The sequence below is a fragment of the Streptopelia decaocto genome (assembly GCF_964273445.1).
Source record: "Streptopelia decaocto genome assembly, chromosome: 7".
In the NCBI taxonomy this organism is placed as follows: domain Eukaryota; kingdom Metazoa; phylum Chordata; class Aves; order Columbiformes; family Columbidae; genus Streptopelia; species Streptopelia decaocto.
In genome coordinates, this window is record NC_138661.1 from 5,140,644 (window position 1) to 5,166,148 (window position 25,505).

Here is a 25,505-nt window from a genome sequence, read left to right on the forward strand (position 1 = left end):
TGAAGCATCTGCAAGGAATTTCAGGGTTTTTTTTTCCAAAACTCTTGCTTGACCCCATACGGCTTCTCCTTGCCAGGCGGTGGCAACGAGGGACGGCGATGTCCCACTGCTGTGTTATTGCCAAGCCTGGCTTTCCCTGAAGAGCCAGTTCTGCCCGGAGAAGCCGTGTCCGCCTGCTTTTTGTCAGCAACGCGGCTCGGGGCGGCCGTACTGTGATTTTCTCGCCTTCCTCCAGCTCAGCGCTCGCTTTGGAAGTGTTTGTAGTGGTGTCTGAATAACCTAATTTAGAGGCAGGGAGGGTTTTGGCAGGCGGTGGGTGACGTGCCGGGGAGTTGGACGGAGGATGTGGCTTGCCAGGAACGGCAGCTTTTTGGCAGCTTTTGCTGGATATTCGCATGTCAAGAAAACAAGGCTGGGAAGGTACTGCGGTGAGAACCCTGCTCAGGAGTGCTCCATCATGAATGGATGGTGCTTCTTCACCCAGCCCTGGTCACGCACCCCAGCCCTGGTCTCCTTCCTGGGGACACCAGTCCCCCAGGGGACAGGAGCAGGGCATCACTGTCCCCTCCCCAGTGTCCTTTTCTGACCATTCCCACGTCTTCACCTCCTCTGGTTTCCTCCGACTAAACACCCACCAGCCTTTCAGCTCTTTCCAGGTGGTGGGACTTGGGGATTTTCAGCTCCCTGGTGTGGACAGGTGGGTGATCCAATGGCCCAGACGATGCAATGAGCGCTTTGGGAGGCACCCAGACTGCTGCAGACACGGATTTGGGGTGCAGAGATGGGAAGCACCGAAGTTGGTGATACCCCGGTGCTTTTCCTCCGAAGGGGATGTGTTTTCTTTGTTGGGAAGATGCACTGAACATCTTAAACATGCCCAAACGCCCCAATTTAAACTGGCTGATAGAGGCAGAAGCGGCAGCTGGCACAGCCCAGCACCTGGCAGGGCTGGTCCTCATATCCCCTCATCCCGACCGTGATGGTGTCCCCAGGAGAGGGGGGCTTTGAGGGGCTGCTGGGGTGCAAGCTGGGAACACAGACCCACTCTGAGTCATCGGGTGACCCAGGCAGGAGAAACCCTGGTGATTATTTCCAGCTGTGTTATTGCAGCGCTGCTCAGCCAGAGGAGAAAATAGCCCTTGGAAATAGCCAGGAAATCTGCCAAAAGCCGTGGGCAGTGGTCGGCTTAGGTCCTCAGGGGGCAGCAGGTCTGGTGCTGTGGCCACCTCCTCCTGCTGCATTTCAGGGACCTGCCGGCATCATCGCTGTGGCCAGAGCCTGCCAAAGGGAGGAAAACAAAGGGAAAAAGCCGGCAGGGCCGGGATTGGAAGGTGTTGGGCAAGGAGGGGACGGTGGAGCAATATTTCCCCAATTGCACAAGCCCCAAAAACCCAGGACAGGGGCTGGCCCAGACGTGGGTTGACCGGAACCAGCAAAGAAAGTGGTTTGGACTGGGTGGCGTTTTCAGCACAGCCAGGGACGAGTCACGGGGCGGCTGCTTCACACGCTGCCCTGGACAGGGGGTGGTGGAGAGAGCAGGGGGGTGTGGAGAGGTTTGGGGGTCCCCTGCACCCCCAGAGTGAGAGCAGATGGGAATTGGCCCTGCCAGAGGGGAGGGATGGGCTGAACAGAGGGAGAGGGGCTGGAGGGGCAGGGATGGGGGGTGGAAGGAAGGAAATAAAAAATAAAGGAGGGAAGGAAGGAGGGAAATAGGGAAGAAGAAGTGAAGAAAAAAAGGGAAAAGGAAAAAAGGGAAAGGGGGGGGAAGGAAGGAAGGAAGGAAGGAAGGAAGGAAGGAAGGAAGGAAGGAAGGAAGGAAGGAAGGAAGGAAGGAAGGAAGGAAGGAAGGAAGGAAGGAAGAATGATGTAAAAAAAAGGAGGGAAAGGAGGAAGAAAAAGGGAAATAGTGGAAAAAGGAAAGGAGGGAGGAGGGGAGGGAGAAAGGAAGGAGGGAAAAGGGAATGAGGGAGAAAGAAGTGAAGAAAGGAAGGCCAGAAGGATGAAGAGAGGAAGAAAATGAGGCAGAAAAGGAGTGAGCAAGGGTGGGAGAGCGGGAAAAGATAAATCAAGGAAGGAAGGGAAAAGGAAAAATGTGGGGAAAGGTGTGAAAAGCTGGGAAAAGGTGTGAAAAGCTGGAAAAAGGTGGAAAAAGGAAGACAATTGCAGCCAGCTGGTGGGGTGCGGGGGGGGTGCAGAGCGGTGCTACGTGGCGGGGGGCTGGTGTACCGGGATGTGTGTGGTTGGGGCGGGGTGGTCTCGGTGTGTGTGTGTGGGGGTGGGGGTGTGTTTGTGTGGGTGGGTGTGTGTGAGCTGCCGTGCGTGCCCGGCCGGGTGCAGCCCCACGGGCGGGCAGCAGGCGGCGGCCGGGCCCGCGGAGCTGCGGGACGGGACGGGGCAGCGCTCCGGGACCGGCCCCGGCCCCGCCGTCCTCCCCTTCCCCTCCTCGCCGGGCGCTGCCCTGCACCAGGGAAGAGATCCGGCAGAAAATTCCACTTGGTTTTATTCCCCCTTTAAATTGTGGAAATTAAATCCAGCGGCTCCACTCCCTGGGTGGGACTGAGCCCGGCCCTGGGTCAGCAAAGGGATCTTGTTTCTGCTGATAAATACCTCCAGGGTGGATGTCAGAGGATGGACCAGACTCTTTTCAGTGGTGCCCAACGGGCACAGACTGAAACACAGGAGGTTCCATCTGAACATGAGGAGAAACTTCTTTGCTGGGAGATGCCAGAGCCTGGCCCAGGCTGCCCAGAGCGGGTGTGGAGTCTCCTTCTCTGAGACATTCAAACCCGCCTGGATGTGACTGTATGATCTGCTCTGGTGACCCTGCGTGAGCAGGTGGGTTGGACTGGATGATCTCCAGAGGTCACTTCAACCCCAGCCACTCTGTGATTCTGTGATTTATTTCACTTGAAGACTGACGCAGCCACTGCAAAGAGGTGAGGACCATCACCCCTGGGACCTTCATCCCCTGACATGTGCAGCATCCCGTGTAGCATCGTATGACAAACCCCTCAATTGTTGTCTGAGTCTCATGTTCCCACTATGCATGGAGTCCCCAGACCAGAGGTGAGACCCCCACCTGGGTTCATCCGTTGAAGCACCCAAAGTGCTGCAGGGAAGGGACCACATGGGGACAAAAGCACCCAAGGAGCCCAAGCAAAGCAAAACAGCCCCCAGCAGGGTTAGACGTGCTGCAGAGCTGCCCAAACCTCCATAGGGAAATATCCTGGTAGGTTTTGAAACTCACTTTAAGAGGGCATGGATCCTGAAGTGAAAAAGAAAAAAAAAAAGTTAATTTAAAGCAGCCTGGCTTGCTTTTTTAGGCATGGGAGGCTGGTCAAGCCTACATGTCAGAGTTTACATCTCTCTGAAATTTGGTGGGTCCACAGAGCTCCCCTGCAGATGCACAGCCTGTCCTGAGGAACACGAGAAGGCAACTCCCAAATGTGCTGCCCATGTGTTTCGCTATTTCCCATTGAATTCGTGTTTCACTATTTCTTATTGAATTTTAGGCTGGCCCAAGCACTCTGTCCCCATTTAGCTGGATCATTCAGCCCTAAAATCCCTTTTAGCATGAAATGCCCCTGGGTCTACATCAGTCTTCAATTTAAAGAACAAATCCTATTGCCTCCAGTTGGAGCTGGCCCATCCGCTGCCCGGGGCCGGGGTGACCTCGGCGCTGCTGGGTGCTTCTTTTTTGGTCACTGGTTTGATCACAGCATTCGGAAGAGACACGTTACGGGGGAGAATAACCTCTTCACCCAGTTCGGAGAGGGTCTATGGGACAAATCCTGGCAGGAGAGCTGGAGCCAGGAAAATGTGGCTAAAAGCATATTCGCTCGGAGAGGCTGTCAGGATGAGACAAAGGCAGGAAGGAGATAAATGCAGGGAACGAGGCTAATTGCTGGGATTAGTCACCCCGGAGCATTCGGGTGCTGCAGGGGTCAGGGCTGGAGGCCTGAGGAGGTCAGGCGAGGAGAGATGAGCTGCAGAGAGGTTTTGGGGAGAGCCTTGGATTTGTTAGAGCCATGGGAAGAGCTGTTTGGGTGAAGAGCAAGGGGTGACCAGGGTCTGGACCCCAGCTCTCGTGGTGCTCCCTGGACATGCCATGGGGTCCCAGCTCCCCCCAGACTCCCTGCTCACCCCCAGCTGGGGTGGGCAGGTCCCAGGGACACCTAATTCATACAGCAAATAAAGCCTAATTCTGAAGAGGGCTCTTGATTTGGGCTATAGACACCCAGAGAAGTGTCTCAAAGCTGCATCAGATCCCTGGGATGGGGATGGTGTAGGACCAGACCTGCTGCAGGGAGTGATGGGGAGAGGCAATCTCTCCCTGATGTGTTTTGTGCTGCAGGGAAAAACACTAGAGGGACCTGGAAATGTGCATCAATTGGATGATTTTATCTTTATTCTTAACATCTTCCCTCCCTGTCACCAGCCTGCCACCTCCCTGCTTCCAGCCCCAGCACGTATAGAGGACAAACCCATCCCGGCTGCTCTCCCCGGCAGATGAAACCCCCCTTGCCAGGGAGTCTGCTGGATCCAGGACCAAATAAGGAATTTGTGGCTAACCTTGGGGGAACGGTGTGCAGGAATCAGTCATGTCAGGCGTGCTCATGATCTCCCTGCGAGCTCTGCGCTGAGCTCCTGGCACGCCAGAGGACGGGGGGCTCGCAGGGCTTGGGATGGCAGCTGTGGTGTCAAAACCAGATTTACAGCAATATTTAGAGAGAGGAAGGAAGTAGAGTCCCAGAGATTTAAAAAAAAATCCTTTCTTTACCTTTATGCCTTAAAAGAATAAAAGGTTATTATTATTATTATTAATAATAATAAAAATAACTAAAACCTGGAGCAATTCTTTGGGCTGGGGTTCCAGATGCCTCAGGAAGCTTTTCCGCATGAGAGAGGTGTTTCCATCCCACAAGTCTCCAGGTCCCTGGGGTGCTGGGAGATCAGAGCTCTGCTACCTTTCAGCTGGGAAGACTCAACACTTGCCATCTCGCCTTTTAGTGTAGAGGCTTCATTATTTCTCCTCTCCACACACAGAGCTGCTTTCCCACACTTCTGCTTTGTCTGAGTTGCCCAGGGTCAAGTAGTCTTCCTCTCTTTCTATAAAAACCATGATTTTCCTTATTATGGAACCACCTGTGATCTAACATCCCATCTTCCCAGCTCTCCGTAGGACAACCCCTCTCATGTTTGGTGCCATGAGCTGCAAGATGTGTGGCTGGGTCATGGGTCACAGCTGGAGTGTGATGGTTGGAAATCATCTGCAGGTAGATGGACACCCTCCAGGTGCTGCAGGCTGCTGTGTCTGGGCCAGAAACCTTAGAATCATAGAATGCAATTAGAATCAGTGTAGTAATTAAAACTTGGGTGTAGGTGGGATCGTATAATCAAAGAATAGAATCACAGAACAGTTTGGGTTGGAAGGGACCTTCAAAGCCCATCCAGTGCCACCCCTGCCATGAGCAGGGACATCTTCACCAGCTCAGGTTGCTCAGAGCCCCGTCCAGCCTGGCCTGGGATGTCTCCAGGGATGGTTCAGCCACCACCTCTCTGGCCAACCTGGGCCAGGCTCTCACCACCCCCAGAGGCAACAATTTCTTCCTCATGTCCAGCCTGAATCTCCCTCCTTTGGTTTAAAAGCATCACCCCTCGTCCTGTCACAATAGGCCCTGCTGTCTGTCCCCATCTTTCTTACAGTCCGCTTTTAAATACTGGGCACCACTGGAATCACTGGGTGTTCAGTGGATGCTCTTGCTCCTTGGGGCTTGTGGTTCCCAGACCCACCTGGGCAACATTTGCATCCTCAAGGATGCATCTGAGCAAGTCCTGATGTACCTTCTGGTGCAGACCTGTTGTGGAAGGGTGTCCATGTGTGTGGGAGCGGTGGGACAGGGCGAGAAGGTGATGAGTTGTGAGGTGAAGCTGATTCAAAGAAATGAGATCAAAGTCGATGAAAACCGTTCCCAAAAATGGAAATACCAAGAGTTGGGCACTGCACTGGAATCGGCCATTCTGCCACAGCTTCCTCGCTGTCAGCACCCAGCGGGATGTTCCTGGGAAAGGAAAGAGCCACGGGGAAGACAGTGAGCCCAGCCAGGAGTTATGGTCCCATGGACCATCAGAGGTTGTTCCTGACAGCGTCAAGCTGGGATCACCCCAGCCAGGCACCTGTTGGGGATTCTCAGATGGTTTAAGCTTTGAGCTCAAACCCAAGGCTGCACCCACTTTCTCAGGCAAGTTAGCAGCTAATGGGGTCTCTCATTCTCCTCTCTAGTTTTACAGACCCTCAGAGACGCTACTGTCAGATTTGGCTGGAATTATTCCAGGAGTTTCTAGTTATTAAGGATGGGGGGGCGTGGAAACCTGATAGACCTCTCTTTTTCCTTAGGACGTGAGGCCAAACAACTTGTGCGTGCTGATTCAGGGAGCTGTGCACAACCTCTTGCCTGCGAGTGTTCTTTCCTACCAGAAGCAGAAGGATGTTTGAGGCACTAATTTGTTGCTCTTCCTGCCAAATAGCTCGACCTCAAGAAGGACTGGTTTCCGATGACCAGGAGGAGAAATGCTCTGAGGACATTATTGCGGTGACCCACTAACCCGGCTGGCAGCTGGACATTGCCGGCTCCTACCCCAGCCCCACACCACCCCTGTTTCTGCCCCGCATCCCGAAGTGCTGAACGGCTCCCGTGCACCCTGCAGCATTTACTTTCTACAGCAGCCTCCAGCCACGCTCCAGTCACCGGGAATCAGTTTCCTTCCCTGGCCATCCCAGGAGAGATGCACATTTCCTGCTGCTTCCCTTATCTCCAGCGGTCGCAGCGGCTCAGCCATCCCAGGGCTGCCAGGGCTTGGGGAAGAGGCTGCTGGGATTTCCTGCCCAAAACAGCAGGATTTGTCTGCCCTTCCTCCTCCTCCTCGCTGGGAGCCTTCAGCAGGGCAGGGGGCTGCTGCCCCCTCCTCGGCAGCCACATCTGGCAGAAGCACGGCGGGGGGTTTGCTGGGCAGGGAGTGGTTTGTCCTGGTTTGCCTGATTTAGCAAGTGTCCATGGTGATGGGGGCTTTGGGTCAGGCTGGATCCATCCCCAGCCCTGTCCTGCAGTGCATCCTCCACCTCCTCCAACTTCAGCACATCTGTTTCTGCACAAAACACCACCAAGTCAATGCCTATTGATTTTTTTTTCTTATGCCCAAGCTATGAGAAAGACTAACCCCCCAGCCAAAGGCGCTGCTGACACACATGGAAGAAATTACAGGGATCAGTTCCCACAAGCACCCCCTTTCCCAGCGCATGGTGTGAACAGGCACAGTTTGTCCCCATTCCCATTCCCAGCCTCATTCATATTCTTATCCCCATCCCCATCCTTGCTCCCATCCTCATTCTCATCCCCATTCCTGTCCTCGTCCCCCTATCCATCCTCAACCACATCTCATCCTCATCCCCATCCCTGTCCTTGTCCCTATCCCCATCCCCATCCCTGTCACCCTCCCAACTGCTCCTTTTTTAACTGATTGGTGCCAGTTTTGCAAAGGGAGTGGTAAAATGCATTTTTTAGCATCTTAAAGCTTATGCAAAAAGCCCAGTAGCTGCCCCTTCCACATGGCAGAGGGTCCTCAGGGCCTGCAGGGTCCCTTTTGCCTGGGCACAGGGCAGCACTGGCTGGACCTGGTGCAGGAAATTTGCAGGCTTATCAGCTCCTCCCTTGCAAACCCAAGTTAATTTACCCTTCAAAAAACACATTAGAAGATAAGTGTCTTAATGAAATGTCTCAGGACAGCAGCCAGAGCAGCCTGCAGGCCATCCACCCAAATCTTTCCCTTGCAACAGCAAGGCATTTTAAAACTATGACACTTCCACCCCGCTGAGGATGGATGGGTTTGTATTTTCAACAGCCCCCAAACCTTCCGTGGGGCAACAAGGCTGTCCTCATCCCTTTGCCCATCACCACCTCATTGGTGCCACCAAATGCCACCATTCCCCGTGGAAGGGACATCATGACTAGGGTCTCACCAGGCAGAGGGGCTTCCAGCCCCTCGTGGCGCCCGATTTCCCCAGAAACAGCCCTGGGGTTGTCTGAGCTTCAAAAAAAAAGTCTATTTTTTTGGCACGGGGAACTCCTCGAAGGCTGCAGACTGTGTCCAGCTGGCTTGAACCCTTCTCACAGCCCTAATGGTTTTCCATAGCCAGGCGAGGATTCTCCCTCCAAGGGCTGGAGCCGGCCAGCTGCCTGCAGCCAAAGCAGGGGCAGCCTGTCCGGACTCGGCCCCCGCCGGGTCACGCTCGCTGGGACAGCTCGTCCCCAGCCCCGGCACGGGTGGGAGCTGCTTTCCAGGACACCAGGGCTGTGGCAGCCCACATGCTGCCCGGGATGGAGGGAACAGGGGCCACAGTGACAAATCCCCACCAGCGCAACAGGGATGGCGCGGATGGCATCCAGCTGCTTCCCCTGGGAGGATTCCTACCAGGAATGCCATGAATGTGTCCCTGATTTATTTCTCTCGCCAGTCTACGGGGTTTGACACTTCTCTCCTTGTTATCTGGCATTCCTCGGGCATGTATACGTTTTGGGACAGATGTGATATTAACAATGGCCTGAGGCCAGGGAAGTAGGAAGCTCTCCAAGAAGATGGAGCCAAACTTTTGACTGTAATGGATTTCCAGGAGCGCTCAGCTGCCTGGATTTGGGGTTGTCCTTTCCTCCACCATTGGAGGTCCCCCTACCCCAACACCCCAAATTCAAAGCCAGGGAACCCCCAGCTGCCTGTCCTCGAAGTGTTGACCCCTCCAGACCTCTCTGAGTGGAGACGATGACGGAAGATGGGTCTGAGAAAGGATAAACAGCGGTGACCCCGTGCCCAGGCTGTCGCGTGTGGGGACCCCACGGGAGGTGCGTGGGGACCCCATGACCTCTGCTCGCTGACAACTTCCCAGTTGAGCTGCATGACAGATTTTGGCCCTGTGGCTGCTCAGTTTTCAGTACTACCCCCCCGCAACTCCCCGGTCCCCTGTGGATAAGGAGTCACGTTTCTGTGCGGCTCCAAGGGAGCGGAATCCGCGGGGAGGGAGCGGGGAGCGGCCACGGCCTCTCGCCCACGCCCGGGCCCCGGCCCCGGCCCCGGTTGGCTGCGGGCCCAGCTCCGGGGGCGTTACAGCGGGGGGAGGTTAATGGGGGTCCCGGGGAGCAGCGGGGCACGAAGCGGGGAATCCCCGCTCTCCCCTCCGCAGCATCGCTGATATCCCACCCCCCAGGATGCAACCGGGGTACCCAGCCCGGAGAAGGGGGTGGACGGCGAGGCTGGGGCGGGGCGGGGGGGGGGTCTTACAGCCCGGGGCGGATTTTGGGATACGACCCGATTGGTTGGGACTGGGGCTGAGGGATCCAATAGCGGAGCGGCCGCGGGTTGATCCCGCCCCACTAGCGGCGCGCCCCAGCTCGTCCCGCCGGCTCCGGGTCCCTCCGCCGGGTCCCGGCCGTCCCGTCGGTCCGCTCAGCTTCTCCGCTCCGGTTCGCCCCACCGGTTCGCCCCACCGGGTCCACACGGTGCCGGCGCAGGGAGGAGCCCTCGTGTGCCGGCGGGATGCGGGGGGTGGCGGCGGTGCTGGCGGCGGTGCTGGCGGTGGGGACAGCGGTGGGGACAGCCCTGCCCCGCCCGGGGCTGCTGCCATACGGGCCGGCCCGCGGGGATGCCCGGCTGCGGCCCGGGGACGACGAGAGCTCGCCCGGGGTGTCGCTGAGCCGAGCCCTGCGCCTCTACGGCCACGCCGCCCGCCGCCTCTACGTGAGTCCTGGCTGGTCCCGGCCCTCCTGCCCTCCTCCCCCCGGCCCCCCACTCCTCCTTCCAGCCCCTCTTCCTCCTCTCCAACATTCCCTTCTGTCCCTCCACCTTCCCATCCCTCCTTGTTTCTCCATCTTCCCACCTTCTTCTCTCCACCTCTCTGTCCCACCATCCCTCCCCACTTCCATCTTTTCCCCCCCTCCATCTTTCTCTCCCTCATCCTCTTTCTCCCCAGCCATTCCCCTTGGCACCCCACTCCACTTATTCCTTCTCCCTGTCCCTACATCTGTGTCCTTGCTGCCTTCACCCCTGCACCACCACACGTGTCTTTTCTCCATGCCTCCCTTTTCTCTATCCATTCCCCCCTCCACACCACTCCCACTGTCTCCTGCCCGGTCTCTCCGGCTGTGGAGGAACAAGAGGGCCTTCTCCTTCGCAGCTGTTCCCCACCAGCAGCAGCTGCAGCTGGGATGGCCTCAGAGCTGCAGCTCTCTGGGGGATGGAGAAACTCGAGGTCTTTGTTTTTTCCATGGCCGGATAGGGCCATGTGGTCTCAAGGCTCTCAACCCTGTGCCCCAGAGGGGGGACATGCTGGGGGACCCATGGCAGAGGCACCTCTGCAGCTCCTGAGCACCTTGTGCCACTCTCCCTGCAGGTGGGGACCAACGGGGTCATCTCCACCCAGGATTTCCCCAGGGAGACCCAGTACGTGGATGACGATTTCCCCACGGACTTCCCTGTCATCGCTCCCTTCCTGGCCGACCTTGACACCTCCGGTGACAGAGGGAACATCTACTATCGGCAAGATGACTCTCCAGACGTGTTGCACCAGGCTGCAGGCTACATCCAGGCTGGGTTCCCCCACATCACTGGCTCCTTCATGCCCACCAATGTGTTCATTGCAACCTGGGAGGACGTGGGTGCCTACCAGGAGCTCTCGCAAGACACCAAGCCCTCCCAGAAGGTGAGGCTGATGGGCTGAAGTTGGACGCACATCTTACATGTTATGGGAGGATGATTCTTCCTTGCGTAGCACCCAAAATGTTCAGTCTCTTCTTTCTGGGCAGCTGGATGGTGGGTCCAGCACTGGATGAGCACCAAGAGCTGCTCAGAGCTGCAGCGGTGGTGGGTCTGTTGGCTTTGCTGGTGGGCAGAAGAGGTTTAAAGGTTGCCTTCAACTCCATGGTTGGAGATGTTCAAGGTGTTCCCTGCTTTTCAGGCAAAGCTTTATGGTGCTGGTGCCTCTGGATTTGCAGGGCAGGGTTGGGAGGATCTGGGGAAAGCTGTGGCCCAGGTCACCCATCGTGTTCCAAACCTTTTGCTGGTGGCTTGGAGCTGGTCCTTCCTTCTGATTAATGCTGCTGGCGAGGAACCAGCTTCAGAGTTTCCACCGTGGGTTGAATTTCTTAATCTGGAAAACAAGCTTGTAGGTGGTCCATCGGGTTGGGAAGGTGACCTGAGACTGATAAGGCTCCTGCGTGGGTGCATGCTGCTGGACCTTTCCCCGAAAACGCTGGATCTGCTGCAGGAGCCCATCACATTGAGCTGATGACGTGCCAAGGAGGTGACGGTGACGCTCTGCGAGCAGGACAGGCCTTCTTGAAATGAGCTGAATGTGAAGAACTGCAAGAGGAAAACTCTGGTGATGAGCACCCAGCGCCATGCGATGGGTGATGAGCTCTTGCCGCGATGGGGTGGGCTGAACCCCAAGTCCATCAGCAGCCACCAGGTCCCCATGGGTCACCAGGAGCCATCTCCACTGGCTGTCCCCTGGCTCTGGGGCCCTTCGGTGGCGGGTTGCTGAGAGGGAAGCCAAGCAGGGGAAGAAACGGAGGTTTGGAAGGAAACAACACACATTTTTTCCTCTAATTTAAAACTTGAGAAAGCAGCTGAAGAGATGCCATCGGGGGCCTCACAGTGACCTCGCACTCACCAAAAAAACACAGCCTCCTCGTCTCTTCCCAATTGTGTGGGGTTTTTTTTTCCCTCTTCGAGAAGTTGGATGGGGTTTTAAAATGAAACCAGTCTCGTTTGGAGACGAGCAGCTCCAGGGAAAGCTTCGTTCAAGACGCACCGAAATGCAGTTTGTGCCTGTGCTTTGCTGAGCTCCCTCTTAGCCAAAACTGCTACAAATCTTCCCACATGCAACTGTTTTTTTTCCTTACCAAATATGCCATTTATTGAAATGCTGCCTTCCAACTGCTTAGAACCAGGACTGACCTCAAAGCCTTTACCCCTCGGTTTGGAAAGTCGTGATTTATCCTTTTTGAGCCACAAAAGCAGAAACCTGGGTTAAGATTTGGGGGGTTAAGACACTGCCTGATCCCCAGCCTTGGGGGTCCTGCTGCCAGCAGCACCCTGTCCCCTCCAGGTCCTTGGGGACACGCGCCTCATCCCTGCAGTGACACTTTCCAGGGCTGCAGAGGGGGGCGAGAACTGACGCCACTTCTGTGGGAGGAAAAAATGCCCTTTTGGGCTGGAATTTGCCCTTTGCAGCTCTTTGCCGGGAGCCGCCGGCTGCAAGCCAGGGGCTGCCCGCCCCCCACAGTGTCCCGCGATGCCAGCACATCGGTGTCACCCACCGGGTCCCCCCCTTGCCACCCACCACAGGGAAAAATGAATCCTGCAGCTGCCGCCACAATTTGGCTGCATGGGGGTGGAATCCAACCCCGGGGCGGGGGAGTTACCCCCCCGGCTTTTTGGCTGCCTTTGCACAGGGTCTCTGAATGCCTGAGTGTGTGACACACACAACAAGGCTCTTTATATCCTGCTGGGTCACTGGGAAACCCTGTGATGCCCCAGGGGCCCTTCACCCCAAAATTTGGGCTGGTGCTGCAGGGACAGGCAGGGCTGGGCTGGGGGGAGCCCCCACCCCTCCTACTCACTGCTCTGGGGCTGAAACTGGGAATTTAATAATTTTTCCTTTGCTTGTTGCTGGCAGTTCCTGGGGAAGAGCTGCTGCTTTGTGCTTATTTTTGTTTTTCTTTTAATTTATTGATCCAGCAGGACATATGCAGGGTGGGGGAAGGCTAACCTGAATGCTGCAAATGTTGGTTTCTCCGCATTTGGGTTGACTGTGAGGTGTGTGTGGATCTCGTAAGGGTTGTGCTCACCCATCCATGGGTTCTGGCTGTGGTCCTGTTCCCCAGTGCAGGGCTGGCACATCCCCAGGGCTGGCAGGGCTGTCACGGTTGGCGGCCAGCGTGCCTATAGCGGGATGTATGGGTGTGGGGAAAGCGGGAGCACGTGCATGTTTTTTCCTGAGGAAACCAAGCTAAAATTGTTCTCGGGGGAAGCAAGGGGGTGTGGGTTTTCCTCCTGTGCTGCTGGGATGGAGGGAGGCTGGTGGTGGCAGGAGGGAATCGGGTGCGACCCGATGGATGGGATATACGGTCAGGGATGCTCCTGGGCATGGTGCAGGGCTGTCACCTCCCTGTGTGACAGATCCAAAGGACACCCCTACACCAATGCAGCTGAGAGGGGGTGGCGGGGCTGTGTCGTGGGCTCCTGTGGAGGATGCTGAGCATCTTCCCAGCATGTTGCACTGGGGTTTGGCCATGCACAAGCAGCTCCTGCTCCTCCCCAGGAGGTATCTGCAGGCTGATCATAGAATCACAGAATGGTTTGGGTTGGAAAGGATCTTCCAAGCTCATCCAGTGCCACCCCTGCCATGAGCAGGGACATCTTCACCAGCTCAGGTTGCTCAGAGCCCCGTCCAGCCTGGCCTGGGATGTCTCCAGGGATGGTTCAGCCACCACCTCTCTGGGCAACCTGGGCCAGGCTCTCACCACCCTCAATGTCAAACATTTTTTCCTCACGTCTGGCCTGAACGTCCCTTCCTTTAGTTTAAAACCATCACCCCTTGTCCTATAAAAGCCTGTCGCCATCTTTCTTACAGGCCCCTTTTAAGCACAGGAAGGCCACAATAAGGTCTCCCTGGAGCTTCTCTTCTCCAGCTGAACACCCCAACTCTCTCAGCCTGTCCTCCCAGCAGAGCTGTTCCAGCCTCGGATCATTTCTGTGGCTCCTCTGGCCCCTCTTCAGCAGGTCCATGTCTGTCCTGTACTAGGGACCCCAGAGCTGGACAGATGGAGGGTTGTTTTGGGGTGCTTGCATGCACTGCGGTGTTTGAGGAGCTGTACCTCTGTACCCTGTATCTCTAGTACCCTTCCCTGTCTCCTCTGCTGATGTCCTGCCTCTCCATGATGTCTGTCTGTTCCTGTTCTCCCTTTGGCAGCTCAACACCTTCCAGGCGGTTATAGCCTACGATGATGAGGACACCTACGCCATCTTCCTCTACCCCAAAGGTGGCCTTCAGTTCCTGGGGACACGGCCCAAGGAGTCCTACAACGTCCAGCTGGAGCTGCCGGCCAGGGTGGGCTTCAGCTGGGGGGACGGTGATGACCCGAAGAGGGACGGGCTCTTCCACAGCCTGGCCAGCAGCGAGCGGGCGCTGAGGCTCCTGGAGCGGTGCGTGGGGCTGGGGGGTTGGCAGGAGAGCAGGGTCACCTTCCCGCAGCCCTGGAGCCTTTGAAGGTTTGGGAGAAGGAGGGGAGTGAGCTAGGGGTGATGGGCTGTGTTGGGGGCCTTGGCCCTATGTGCACAGGAACTTTTTGGGGTGCTGGGAGGGGTGGTGTGGAGCGGGGTAGGTACCTTTGGGGTGAGTTTCCCACCATGGCTGTGATGATGAGGGGTTTGGTTTCATCTTCCAAGTAACAAGTGGTAGGATGGGAGGAAACAGCCTTAAGTTGTGCTGGGGAGGTTGAGGTTGGATCTTGGGAACAATTTCTTCCCGGCAAGGGCTGTCGGGCATTGGAACAGGCTGCCCAGGGCAGTGGTGGAGTCACCATCCCTGGAGGGGTTGAACAGATGCGGAGATGAGGTTCTTAGGATCATGGGTTGTTGCTAGGGTTGGGTTAACGGCTGGACTCGATCTTGAGGGTCTTTTCCAACCAAAATGATTCTATGCATGTGCATGTGTGTTGCTGTCTTGCAGGGAGAGTAACACGGGGGTACCCGGTGTGTGGGTCTTCCACGTGGGCAGTGTGTCCCCCCTGGAGCACGTGGAGCCGGGGGGCGGCGGGGGAGCCAGCCCTGGGGTGCCACAGAGCCCCGAACCTCATGTCCCTGACACCGCTGGCTACACCCACGCACTCTACAGCCATGCAGACCATGTGGCCACAAATCTGCCAGTGCGACACGGCTCGGCGGCCATGTCACCGCATCCCGATCACGGACCCCATGCCCCCACGCTGCTGGGCATCGTCCCCAAGGGTCTGCCTGTGTCCCCACCGGGGCAGGAGAGGAGCCGCCGGCTGCACCTTGATGGGGACATTGGCACCCAGCAGAGCTACTCTCCGAACCCCTCTTCCTACAGCTCTGGGCATCACGGCGTTGGCGTGGAGGAAGATGTTCATTTTAATCCTGATGGTGAGTGGCTGTAGCCCCTCTGATGATTGAATGGGGATGTCTCATGGTGAGTGGCTTCTTAAGAAAGGTCTTTTTGCTGCAATCTCATCCCTTCCCTAGACATGAGGAAGAAATTTTTGCCCCTGAGGGTGGTGAGAGCCTGGCCCAGGTTGCCCAGAGAAGTGGTGGATGATCCATCCCTGGAGACATCCCAGGCCAGGCTGGACGGGGCTCTGAGCAACCTGAGCTGGTGAAGATGTCCCTGCTCATGGCAGGGGTGGCACTGGATGAGCTTTGAGGGTCCCTTCCAACCCAAACTATTCTATGATTCCTGAGCAGCCAGGGCTGGCGCAAGCGTGGACTGACAAGGCTCCAGCCAAACTGCTGCCCCTCCAGATCCTCCCAGCCAAATTCTGCTGCCAAGGGGCTGCTGGGGCCATACGTCCCTGCTGCCAGGTTTGCCGCTGCTCTGCCCCATGTCACAAGGAGGGAAGCTCAGGAGATGGGAAGCTCAGGAGACAGGTCCTGGCATGGGGCCCTGCTGACCCTCCATCACCAAGCTGGCTGTGAAGTCACCATGGCATGTACCCTGGGGAGCAAAACCCCCTCCCCAGATGGCTGTCTCCCAAAAATATGCAGGAACTCAACCTCTCTCCCTCTGTCAAGGCTGAAATCAGGCAACAGGTTCAAAACTCTCAGCCTCCCCTGTGCGTCCTGGGTGGGTTATTTGGGAACCGCTGCTGCCGACTGTCATGAGTTCCCGATGGTGTTTTGGAGGTTGAGGGGACAGGGTGTCAATCCGACCATGAGAGGCTGGTTTGTCTTTGCGTCCTCAACCTTCTCCCCTCCTTATCCCCAGTGTTCACCTACAGCGCGGCCAGCAAGGAGACATGTGCCCGGCACCACGGGCGCTGCTCCCCGCATGCCTTCTGCACTGACTATGCCACCGGTGTCTGCTGTCACTGCCGGGCCACCTACTATGGCAATGGGCGGCAGTGCCTGCCCGAAGGTATGTGGGGTGGGTGGCGGGGCCGGGGACCCAGTGATGGGGTGACCGCTGTCATGGGTGTCCATCTCCCTGCCCAGGAGCTGTGCATCGCCTCAATGGGAAGGTGAGCGGGAGCCTGATGGTGGGACGGATGTCCGTCAGCTTCCAGGATGTCGATCTTCATGCTTATATCGTGGGGAGCGATGGCCGAGCCTACACGGCCATCAGCGGGGTGCCCCAACCCGCTGGCCGGGCGCTCCTGCCCCTCCTGCCCCTCGGCGGCCTCTTCGCTTGGCTCTTTGCACTGGAGGACCCTGGCTCTGAGAACGGCTTCAGCATCACTGGTGAGCACAGGGGACCTGGGATGTGACACCGAGCCCCGTGGCTCTGAGGGACACAGCTCCTGGTGGAGCGGCCTGGCTCTGGGGAGAGCTTATTGTGGCACTTCCATACTCAAAAGGGGCTGATAAGAAAGATGGGGACAGACTTTTTAGCAGGGCCTCTTGTGATAAGAAAAAAGGTGATGGTTTTAAACTAAAGGAGGGGAAATTCAGGCTGGACATTTGGAAGAAATTGTTGACCCTGAGGGTGGTGAGATCCTGGCCCAGGTTGGCCAGAGAGGTGGTGGCTGAACCATCCCTGGAGACATCCCAGGCCAGGCTGGACGGGGCTCTGAGCAACCTGAGCTGGTGAAGATGTCCCTGCTCATGGTAGGGGTGGCACTGGATTAGTTTTGAGGGTCCCTTCCCACCCAAACTGTTCTGTGATTCTATGATGTGTGACTTGGGGTGGGTGACGAGGGGTGCAGGTGGGCACTTGGGGCAGCCCCACGGCTCCTCCAATCCCCTCCCCAGGCTCAGCTGGTTATCACCTCCCTGCCACCCTCGTGGGTGTGCCAGAGGAGCAGGGAAGGATGCTTTGGGGATGTATTCCTTAAAAATCCTACAACAAAATGCTACCTGTTCCGTTTTCCTGCCCAGGTGCTGAATTCACCCAGAGCCTGGAGGTGACCTTCTATCCTGGGGGGGAGACAGTCCATGTCACTCAGACAGCCGAGGGCCTGGGGCCAGACAATTATTTAAGCCTGAAGACACACATCCAGGGCCAGGTGCCGTTTCTCCCAGAGAATGTCACTGTCCACATCACTCCCTACAAGGAGCTCTACCACTACTCCAGCTCAGGTAGGAGCCTGTGCTCAGCCCATCCCTGCGTGTCCAAACCCACCCCATCCCCACCGTGCTTCCCAGCGTAACAGACATTGATGCTGAAGCTCCTTCTCCCCCATCCGGGGCTTTTTTTCTTTCTGTCTGGCAGTCGTGACATCCTCTGCACAGCGGGAGTACGTCCTGGCGGCGGGGACGGCCAACCAGACCTTGTCCTACCGCCTGCGCCAGAACGTCACCTTCTCCGGCTGCCCGCACACCCGCCTGCCCGCCCGGCAGCGGCTCAGCGTGGCCCGAGCCTTCGCCCTCTACGACGGCCACGAGCACGTCCTGCGCTACGCCCTGGCCGCCCGCATCGGCTCCGCACCAGGTGAGCCGCAGCACCCACCCCGGGGTGCTCACCCCCACCCAGCACCCACCCCAGGGTACCAGCCCTGACCAGGTGATGCTGCTGTCTCCTGCCTGCTCCCAAAGTGGCAGCCTGCTCGCTTTACCCAAAAACAGCCAAAATAAGTTATGTTTTGTTGGTTTTTTCCCCAACTGAATCACTCCTGGCATGGAGGTGGGGACTGCAGTGGGGGTGGCACTGGGTGACACAGCCACAGGTCCCTGCATGTGATGCGGGTGCTGTGGTGCAGTGGTGATGCCTATGGCGGATAGAAATGGGAATGGTCGTTCCCTGCTCCCTGTGTCTCCCAGGCCTTTCCCCACTGGTAACACCCACCTTTGCCCACAGGTGATGCCGAGAGCCCCCTGGTGAACCCATGCCACGATGGCACGCACAGATGCGAGGCACCGGCACGCTGCCAGCCCGGCACAGGGATGGAGTACACATGCGAGTGTGCGGCTGGGTACCGCAGAGACGGATGGGGCTGCCGAGGTGAGCCGGGGCTGCAGGGGGGTGGCTGGTGCACCCCGTCCCCTGTGGGACACCAGAGTGGCCACTGGGATGTGCCACAGCATCACAGCACCTGCCATCTCAAGAGCTCCCAGAGCTGCACTAAGGAGATATGGATGAATCGTGGGGGAAACTGAGGTGGGGGGTTGAGGAGGTGCTGCAGGAGCATCGTGGGCATGGAGGAGGTGGCAGATGTGGGATGGGCAGCTTGGGATAGGACATCCCCCCCGCAAGGTTGGGAGCAGTCAGAGCCCAAAACTGGGATTGTCCCCTGGTGTCCCCCTCTTCTTCTAGATGTGGATGAGTGTGCGGAGGGCTTGAGCCGGTGCGGCCCCTTCACCATCTGCCTGAATGCACCGGGCAGCTACCGGTGCGAGTGCCGCAGCGGGTACCAGCCCGCAGGGGATGGGCAGACGTGTGTGCGTAAGTGCCAGCCCCAAAGCTCGGGGTCCCACCACCACTGTGCCCCATGGCCCAGCCATCCGCTCACCTGCCCTGTCCCTGCAGCCCTGGTGCCGGCAACCGACCCCTGCGAGGATGGGAGCCACCCTTGCGCGCCACCGGACCGGGCGCGCTGCTTGTCCCATGGCGGGGGACACCCCACCTGCGAGTGCCTCCCCGGGTACGCCGGCGACGGCATCGACTGCTCCGGTATGGGGACACGGGAGGGATTGCTGGGTGACACCAGGCTGTCCTGCCCTGGTTGAGCCTTCTCCTCTTCACGCGTAGATGTGGACGAGTGTGCCGAAAACCCATGTCACCCAGCCGCCACCTGCTACAACACACCAGGCTCCTTCTCCTGCCGGTGCCCACCTGGCTATGAGGGCGACGGCTTCCAGTGTGCACATGGTAAGGCTGCCCGGCTCCCTCCTGAGCCACCTCTGTCCCTGTGGCTGTCCCTGTTCTCACCGTGCTGTTGCTTTGTGCATCCCGCCAGCAGCAGGGAGCACGCAGCGGCTGTCACCATGCCAGCACGAGCAGCTGTACCCGCGGGAGGTGCCATCAGGACCCTCACCCGTGGGTGACAGGCACATGCCCCAGTGTGACGAGGAGGGCGGGTACCGGCCCCTGCAGTGTCACAGCAGCACTGGGCACTGCTGGTGCGTGGACTCCACGGGGCAGGAGATCGCGGGGACACGGACAGCGCCGGGCAGCACACCGCCGCGCTGCGGGAACCCAGGTCAGTGCCACCTGCTGTGCTCGAGGGGACAGGGGAGGCTGGTCGGGTCCTTGGGCATCTCCTTGGCATCTTGGTGGGGTCAGTGGGCACCCAGGAGATGCCCTGGCTGGCTGGGCGGGATGTGCTGGGTGGCAGAGGGTGCTGAGGGGCTGCTGGAGCAGGCAGAGCTCTGCCCATCCCGCATGGCTGTGGCAAGCATGGGGGACCCAACTACCCGACCCAGGACTTGTCTGCCATGGCCTGAGTACAGGGTGCTGCCAAATGGGTGTCTGGGCATCTCAGGGGGCTCCTGGATCTTTAGGGCACCACGGTCTATGGGGTTATAGTGGCAGTGGGCACAGAGGGGACAGCCACAGGATGTCAAGGGGGCTGGAGAGGGGCAGCCCCAGCCCAAGTGGGGCCAAACTGTGCTGGCAGAGCATCACCAAGCACCTGCAGCCTTGAGTGAAGTGAGCACAAATCTGGGTGCCAAGCAGGTCTGGGGGAGCTGTGTGGCACCCCCTGAGCCCAGGGTGGGGGTGTTTGCTGCCGGCAGAGTCCACCCAGCGGCTGACCCCCTGCCAACACGAGCGGCTGTACCCACGGGGGGTGCCACCGGGACCCTCGCCCGTGGGCGATAGGCATGTACCCCAGTGCGATGAGGATGGTGGGTACCGGCCCCTGCAGTGTCACAGCAGCACCGGGCACTGCTGGTGCGTGGACGCCGCGGGGCAGGAGATTGCGGGGACGCGGACAGCGCCGGGCAGCACACCGCCGCGCTGCGGGAACCCAGGTCAGTGCCCAGCCCCTCCCTGCAGCACCCCAGCATCCTTGGCAAGGAGAGGGGGACCCAGGGCTCCGGCAAAGCCCTGAGTCCCCCCCAAGCTTGCACATGGAGTGACTGTCACCTTCCCCGTGCCAGAGCCCACGGAGCGGCCCCGCAGCATGTGCGAGCGCTGGCGGCAGAGCTTGCTGGAGCACTATGGGGGCAGCCCCCGTCGTGACCAGTACGTGCCACAGTGCGAGGCGGGGGGGGAGTTCACCCCGCTGCAGTGCCACGGGGACAGCGGGTACTGCTGGTGCGTGGATGAGAGCGGCAGGGAGATCCCGGGGACGCGCTCAGAGCCTGGCAGCACCCCCCCATGTAAGAGCTTGGGTTCCCAAATGTGACCCCTCTCCTCATCCCCAGCATCTAGCACAGCATGGGTGCCTGGCACCGCACCCTGCTCCTGCTCCTGGTACCTGATGCTCCCTGAGCATCGTATCTCTCCCTGTTCCCCCTCAATTTATGTGCCAGGTCTTCCCAGCGTCGCGCCACCCAGCGTCCGCCCGTCACCCCGGCCTGATGTGTCACCACCAGCCACGGGGACATTTCTGCTCTACGCTCAGGGACAGCAAATCGGTTACCTCCCGCTGAATGGCACACGGCTGCAGAAGGAGGCGGCGAAGACCCTGCTCTCCCTGCATGTACAGTATCTCCTGCGCCGGGCCCACGGAGATTGGGGACAGGCTGGTGCTGCAGCTCTGCATTTCGCATCTCCCTGTATCACTCTTGTCTGAGCTGGGGTGGTTTGGTGATCACAGAATCATAGATTCATGTAATCATAGAATAATTTGGGTTGGAAGGGACCTTCAAAGCTCCCCCAGTGCCCCCCCTGCCATGAGCAGGGACATCTTCACCAGCTCAGGTTGCTCAGAGCCCCGTCCAGCCTGGCCTGGGATGTCTCCAGGGATGGTTCAGCCACCACCTCTCTGGCCAACCTGGGCCAGGCTCTCACCACCCTCAGGGGCAACAATTTCTCCCTCATGCCTTGCCTGAATGTCCCTTCTTTTAGTTTAAAACTATCACCCCTTGTCCTATGGCAACAGGCCCCGCTGAAAAGCCCATCACTTCCTGAAAGTTGATGTTGGATTTTGGGGACATTGGAGGATGGAGGAGGAGGAGCAGGTCACATCCTGCCAAGGGCAGGAGCTCAGGTGCTGGTGGAGCTCCCAGGCCCTCAGTTGTGGTCCCTGAACTGCAAGTCTCTACAGCAAAACTTGTCTTTTCCCTTCCTTGGACTCCTCTTGGAGCCTCATGTGCACCCCCAGCCAGGCCAGAGCGAGGGAGAGGAATGCTGAAAGCTGGACTATGACCCTCCCTGCACCCCGGGGAACTGGAACACCTCGCCAAGTCTTTCCTTTCCCCATCCTGAAGGTCATTCCTCAGGCTGGGTTCACTGTTGGAGCACATATCTCCATGAGCCGAAGGGGTTTTAAACCCATCTGGATGTGGGTGTGTGCCTGCGACAGCTGGGCTGAAAACCTTGGCAGCAGGCTTCAGCTGGGAATGTGAAGGAAGAGCCCCTCCGTGTTGGGTTTTGTTGGGGAAAAGGGATTTGAGCATTATTGCTGGATCTTGCAGAGTGCGCCGGTGGGATAAAGGTGCTTTTTGAGGTTCTAGGCTGTGACTCAGGTGGGATTTCACCCCGTGTCCCTCTCCAAACCCCGCAGGGCTCCATCGTAGTGGGCATCGGCTACGACTGCCGGGAGAAGACCATTTACTGGACTGATGTGGCTGGGCGGACCATAAGCCGGGCGAGCCTGGAGCCAGGGGCTGAGCCAGAGACCATCATCAGCTCAGGTGTGTGCCCTTCACCAGTGACATCTCCTCAAAGCCATATAGAATCATAGAATAGAATCATAAAATCACCTTGGTTGGACCCTCAAAATCATCAAGTCAAACCATAACCTAACTCTGTCACTAACCCATGTCCCTAAGAATCTCATCTCTGCATCTTTTAAACCCCTCCAGGGATGGTGACTCCACCACTGCCCTGGGCAGCCTGGATATCAACAGCTCTACACCAGTTTGTGCCCATCACAGCTCTGGGCCTCTCCTGCTTTGGAGTTCTCCATCCCTTGGCTTTGGGTCAGGGCCCTGAGACAGAGCCAGGAGCCACCTGTTCCTAAACCGCTGACTGTGCATCCCTTTGGCAGGGCTCATCAGCCCCGAGGGGCTGGCTGTGGACCATCTGCGCCGAGCCATCTTCTGGACCGACAGCGGCCTGGATAAGATCGAGAGAGCCCGGCTGGACGGTTCTGAGCGACAGGTTCTCTTCGACACGGAGCTTGTCAACCCCCGGGCCATCGCCGTGGACCCCGTCCGAGGGTGAGCAGCAGTGTTTCGGGAGGGTTTTGCACGCTGGGCTTTGCAAGGTGCAAGAGTTGGACATGTGCAGTGGTGCCAAAGCCTCATCCTGACCCTGGGAGCAGCTCTGCTACGCTGCACACCCCGTAGGAGGGCTTGGCTTTGTTCCCCATGTCCTCTTTTATTTAATAATTCAGGATTTGGCTAAACCTGCTGTTTCAGTGTCGGGATGCACATTATTTTTTAAAAGCTTTGAAGCACGCCTGGCGTTGGAAAACACAAGCTGTGCCCCTGGGGTGCTGTTGCGATACAAAATGTGCTACTCCTAAGACTCGCCCTCATCTAGGAGCTGGAGCTTAGGTCGTAAACATGTTTGACATCATTCTAGTTTTCTTTTAAGAGACTTTTCATAGCAAATAAAGATTAATTTCAGGCACTGTTGAAGGGAAAAACAGACTTCTTGCCTAACAAAGAAAAAGCCGATAATCTCCTACCGCTCCTTACTGTTGCGCGTCCTGTTTGTTCATGATACATTTATTTCCCAAGCAACCTTTACTGGACGGACTGGAATCGCGAAGCACCCAAAATTGAAACTTCTACAGTCAACGGAGCCAACAGGAGGGTCCTGGTGAACAAGGACATTGGGTTGCCCAACGGCCTGACGTTCGACCCCTTCTCCAAGCTGCTCTGTTGGGCAGATGCAGGTAAATTCACCAAGGACAGATCAAACTATGACACACTGAGCCTCAAGGGGAAATAATATCTATGTTTTGTCTTTAGCTGTGGCTACCTGTGGGCTTCTCTGCCCTCCTCCACTGTCCTGCCCCATGGGACTTGGGGTGATGGGGTTGGAGGACTCACAGCATGAGCTACTTCTACATCCTGAGGCTGAGAAGCTATTTCTAAATTTAGCCAATATAAGAAATACATTTGTTGTGTGTTGTTTTGGTTTTGTTTCTTTTTTCCTCCTTTCCTTTCTTTTTCTTTTTTCCTTCTTTTTATATTTTGTGTGTTTCATTTATTTGTTTGTTTGATTTTTTTGTGGCCTGGTGACTGTCCTGTGTTTGCAAAGGAACGAAGCACCTGGAGTGCACATTCCCCGATGGTACGGGTCGGCGCATCATCCAAAACAACCTCAACTACCCCTTCAGCATCATCAGTTACGCCAATCACTTCTACCACACGGACTGGAGACGGTAAGGGAAGAAAAACCCCAAAACAGCTGTGAACCAGCCCCCGGCATCCCTGGGGAGTCGCTTGGAGGGACTCTGAGCCAGAGGAGGGACCCAAACGCAGCCCCCAGCCTGGTCCCTCATCCTGAGCGCTCTCCTGGGGCTCCAGTGCCACATTCAGCAACACCCGCTCCTCAAGCTCAGTGTAGAGCAGTTTAGAAAGAATCCCAGTTTCCTGGCAGGGACAGAAATAGTTGTTGTGGGTTTTTTTTAAATTGAACTTGGCACAAGTTTCTGAATCTGAAGTCAAATTAAAAACTCTGTCCTCAGCCGTTCCCTCTCCCCCCGCTACCCCCAGCACCAGGGACTCGCCTCGGTTCCCGCTCCAGCTGGAGCCTCTCAGAACTTCCATCCCGGCTTTGCAGATTAAAACAAACACTTAAGAGTTCAGTGCGCTCAGAGGAGGCTCTCGGGGAGATCAGCTCTCCCTGGAACGCTGTCTCTGGCTCCTCAGCACCAAACAGAAATGCACTGAATGAGCTGGATGGATGTTTTACAGGGCAAATTCCTTTTCGCTTGTTCTGCAGGTGGTTCAGACCAATCTTTTTAGCTGCCGCTTTTTAAAAAAAAAATGATTTAAGAACAATTCATAGATCAGTAACGCACTTCTCCCCCTTCGATCCCCAGGGATGGTGTGATAGCTATTGATAAAGAAACCGGCTCCTTTACTGATGAGTATCTTCCCGAGCAGCGATCGCATCTCTACGGAATAACTGCAGTTTATCCCTACTGCCCCGGAGGTAAAACACACCAAACCCCACCTCCTCGCGCTTGCCGGACAGCTGCTATGTACTTGACACACTAAAGATATCCATTTCTCTCTGCAGCAAGGAAATAGTGAACTGCTATTTCCAGAAACAACAATCTTTGCACCCAAAAAAGAACTTCAGACCCAGAAATCTGTCACTGCATAGAACTACGGGGGGAGAACCCTCCACCAAGGCCAATGAATCGACTGACTTCCCTGCAAAATTATCAACTTGTTTTTTTATTTTTTGAAGTTATACCTCAAGTCTTTACTACTGTATTTTTTTTTTAAAGTGAAAAACATTGATATAGTACAAAAAAAAATAATGGTTCTGTGAATCTTAGGCCATTACTCTTGCTTATACAAGCAAATTTAAAATGTAGCATTCTTATTCAAATGGTTTATTTTATTGGAAGAATGGCTTAATTTTGAAGAGTTTCGGCAATCCGACCACCAGGTCTTTTTATATCCAAAAATAAGTGCCTATGGGGAGCTTTGGCTGCGGTATCTTGCTGGGTCTGATTCAGCTACAGCCCTGAGGACAGAGACTGTGTGTGCTCCAAACTCGTGCAGAACAGTTGGGTGATACAGCAAAGGCATTGAAGTTTGTTATTTGCCAGAGAACAATTCTGTATTTTCACCACTGCCTCAATGCATGTCTTTTAGTATTTATATTAGAAGAATATGCTAGAATTGATCTGTTCATGCTTGTTGGTTCTTCCAAGTGCCTTCATAGACCTACCCAGCGTAGACCAATACATGTTCAGAAATACCGTTTGTATTTTTAATGCTTCACTTTTTTCTAGGTTACTTCAATAATTGAATAAAATGGTTGTTTTAAGTTTCCCTTTGGATTTAGGGTTTTTAAATATTTCAAGTTGTAGGGTAGGCTGGGGAGAAGCAGCAAGCGAGCCAGGAGCGAGCTGTTCATATGGCAGGACTTCAGCAAAAGAGGAATCCGCAGGGCCTTTATGTAACACTCCCTTCCCAACACA

At 56.6% G+C, this 25,505-nt stretch overlaps 1 protein-coding gene across 3 annotated transcripts; it reads left to right on the top strand.

The window, feature by feature from the left end:
- The first annotated feature begins 9,473 nt into the window (after window positions 1-9,473).
- On the top strand, window positions 9,474-25,356 carry NID2 (nidogen 2). 3 transcript variants are annotated; one of them, XM_082058161.1, is made up of 22 exons: window positions 9,474-9,786; window positions 10,439-10,747; window positions 14,021-14,253; window positions 14,780-15,213; window positions 16,052-16,201; window positions 16,279-16,524; window positions 17,161-17,361; window positions 17,495-17,713; window positions 18,080-18,223; window positions 18,536-18,664; window positions 18,749-18,892; window positions 18,971-19,090; window positions 19,179-19,421; window positions 19,957-20,193; window positions 20,323-20,544; window positions 20,698-20,867; window positions 21,894-22,023; window positions 22,380-22,551; window positions 23,077-23,234; window positions 23,603-23,726; window positions 24,390-24,502; window positions 24,590-25,356. In XM_082058161.1, the coding sequence occupies exons 1-22, from the start codon at window positions 9,586-9,588 to the stop codon at window positions 24,598-24,600; spliced, it is 4,110 nt and encodes a 1,369-aa protein (XP_081914287.1). In that variant the 5' UTR covers window positions 9,474-9,585; the 3' UTR covers window positions 24,601-25,356. The 3 variants fall into 3 exon arrangements, with proteins under 3 accessions (XP_081914287.1, XP_081914288.1, XP_081914289.1); XM_082058162.1 differs by having other exon boundaries at window positions 19,182-19,421; XM_082058163.1 differs by lacking the exon at window positions 19,957-20,193.
- The last annotated feature ends 149 nt before the right edge of the window (window positions 25,357-25,505 follow it).

Excerpts from the sequence above, each read along its gene's own strand:
- NID2 (XM_082058161.1), top strand. The coding sequence starts at position 9,586 with ATGCGGGGGGTGGCGGCGGTGCTGGCGGCGGTGCTGGCGGTGGGGACA. Across the intron at positions 16,525-17,160 it reads GAACGGCTTCAGCATCACTG|GTGCTGAATTCACCCAGAGC; the intron begins GTGAGCACAGGG and ends TTTCCTGCCCAG. Across the intron at positions 18,665-18,748 it reads GGATGGGCAGACGTGTGTGC|CCCTGGTGCCGGCAACCGAC; the intron begins GTAAGTGCCAGC and ends CTGTCCCTGCAG.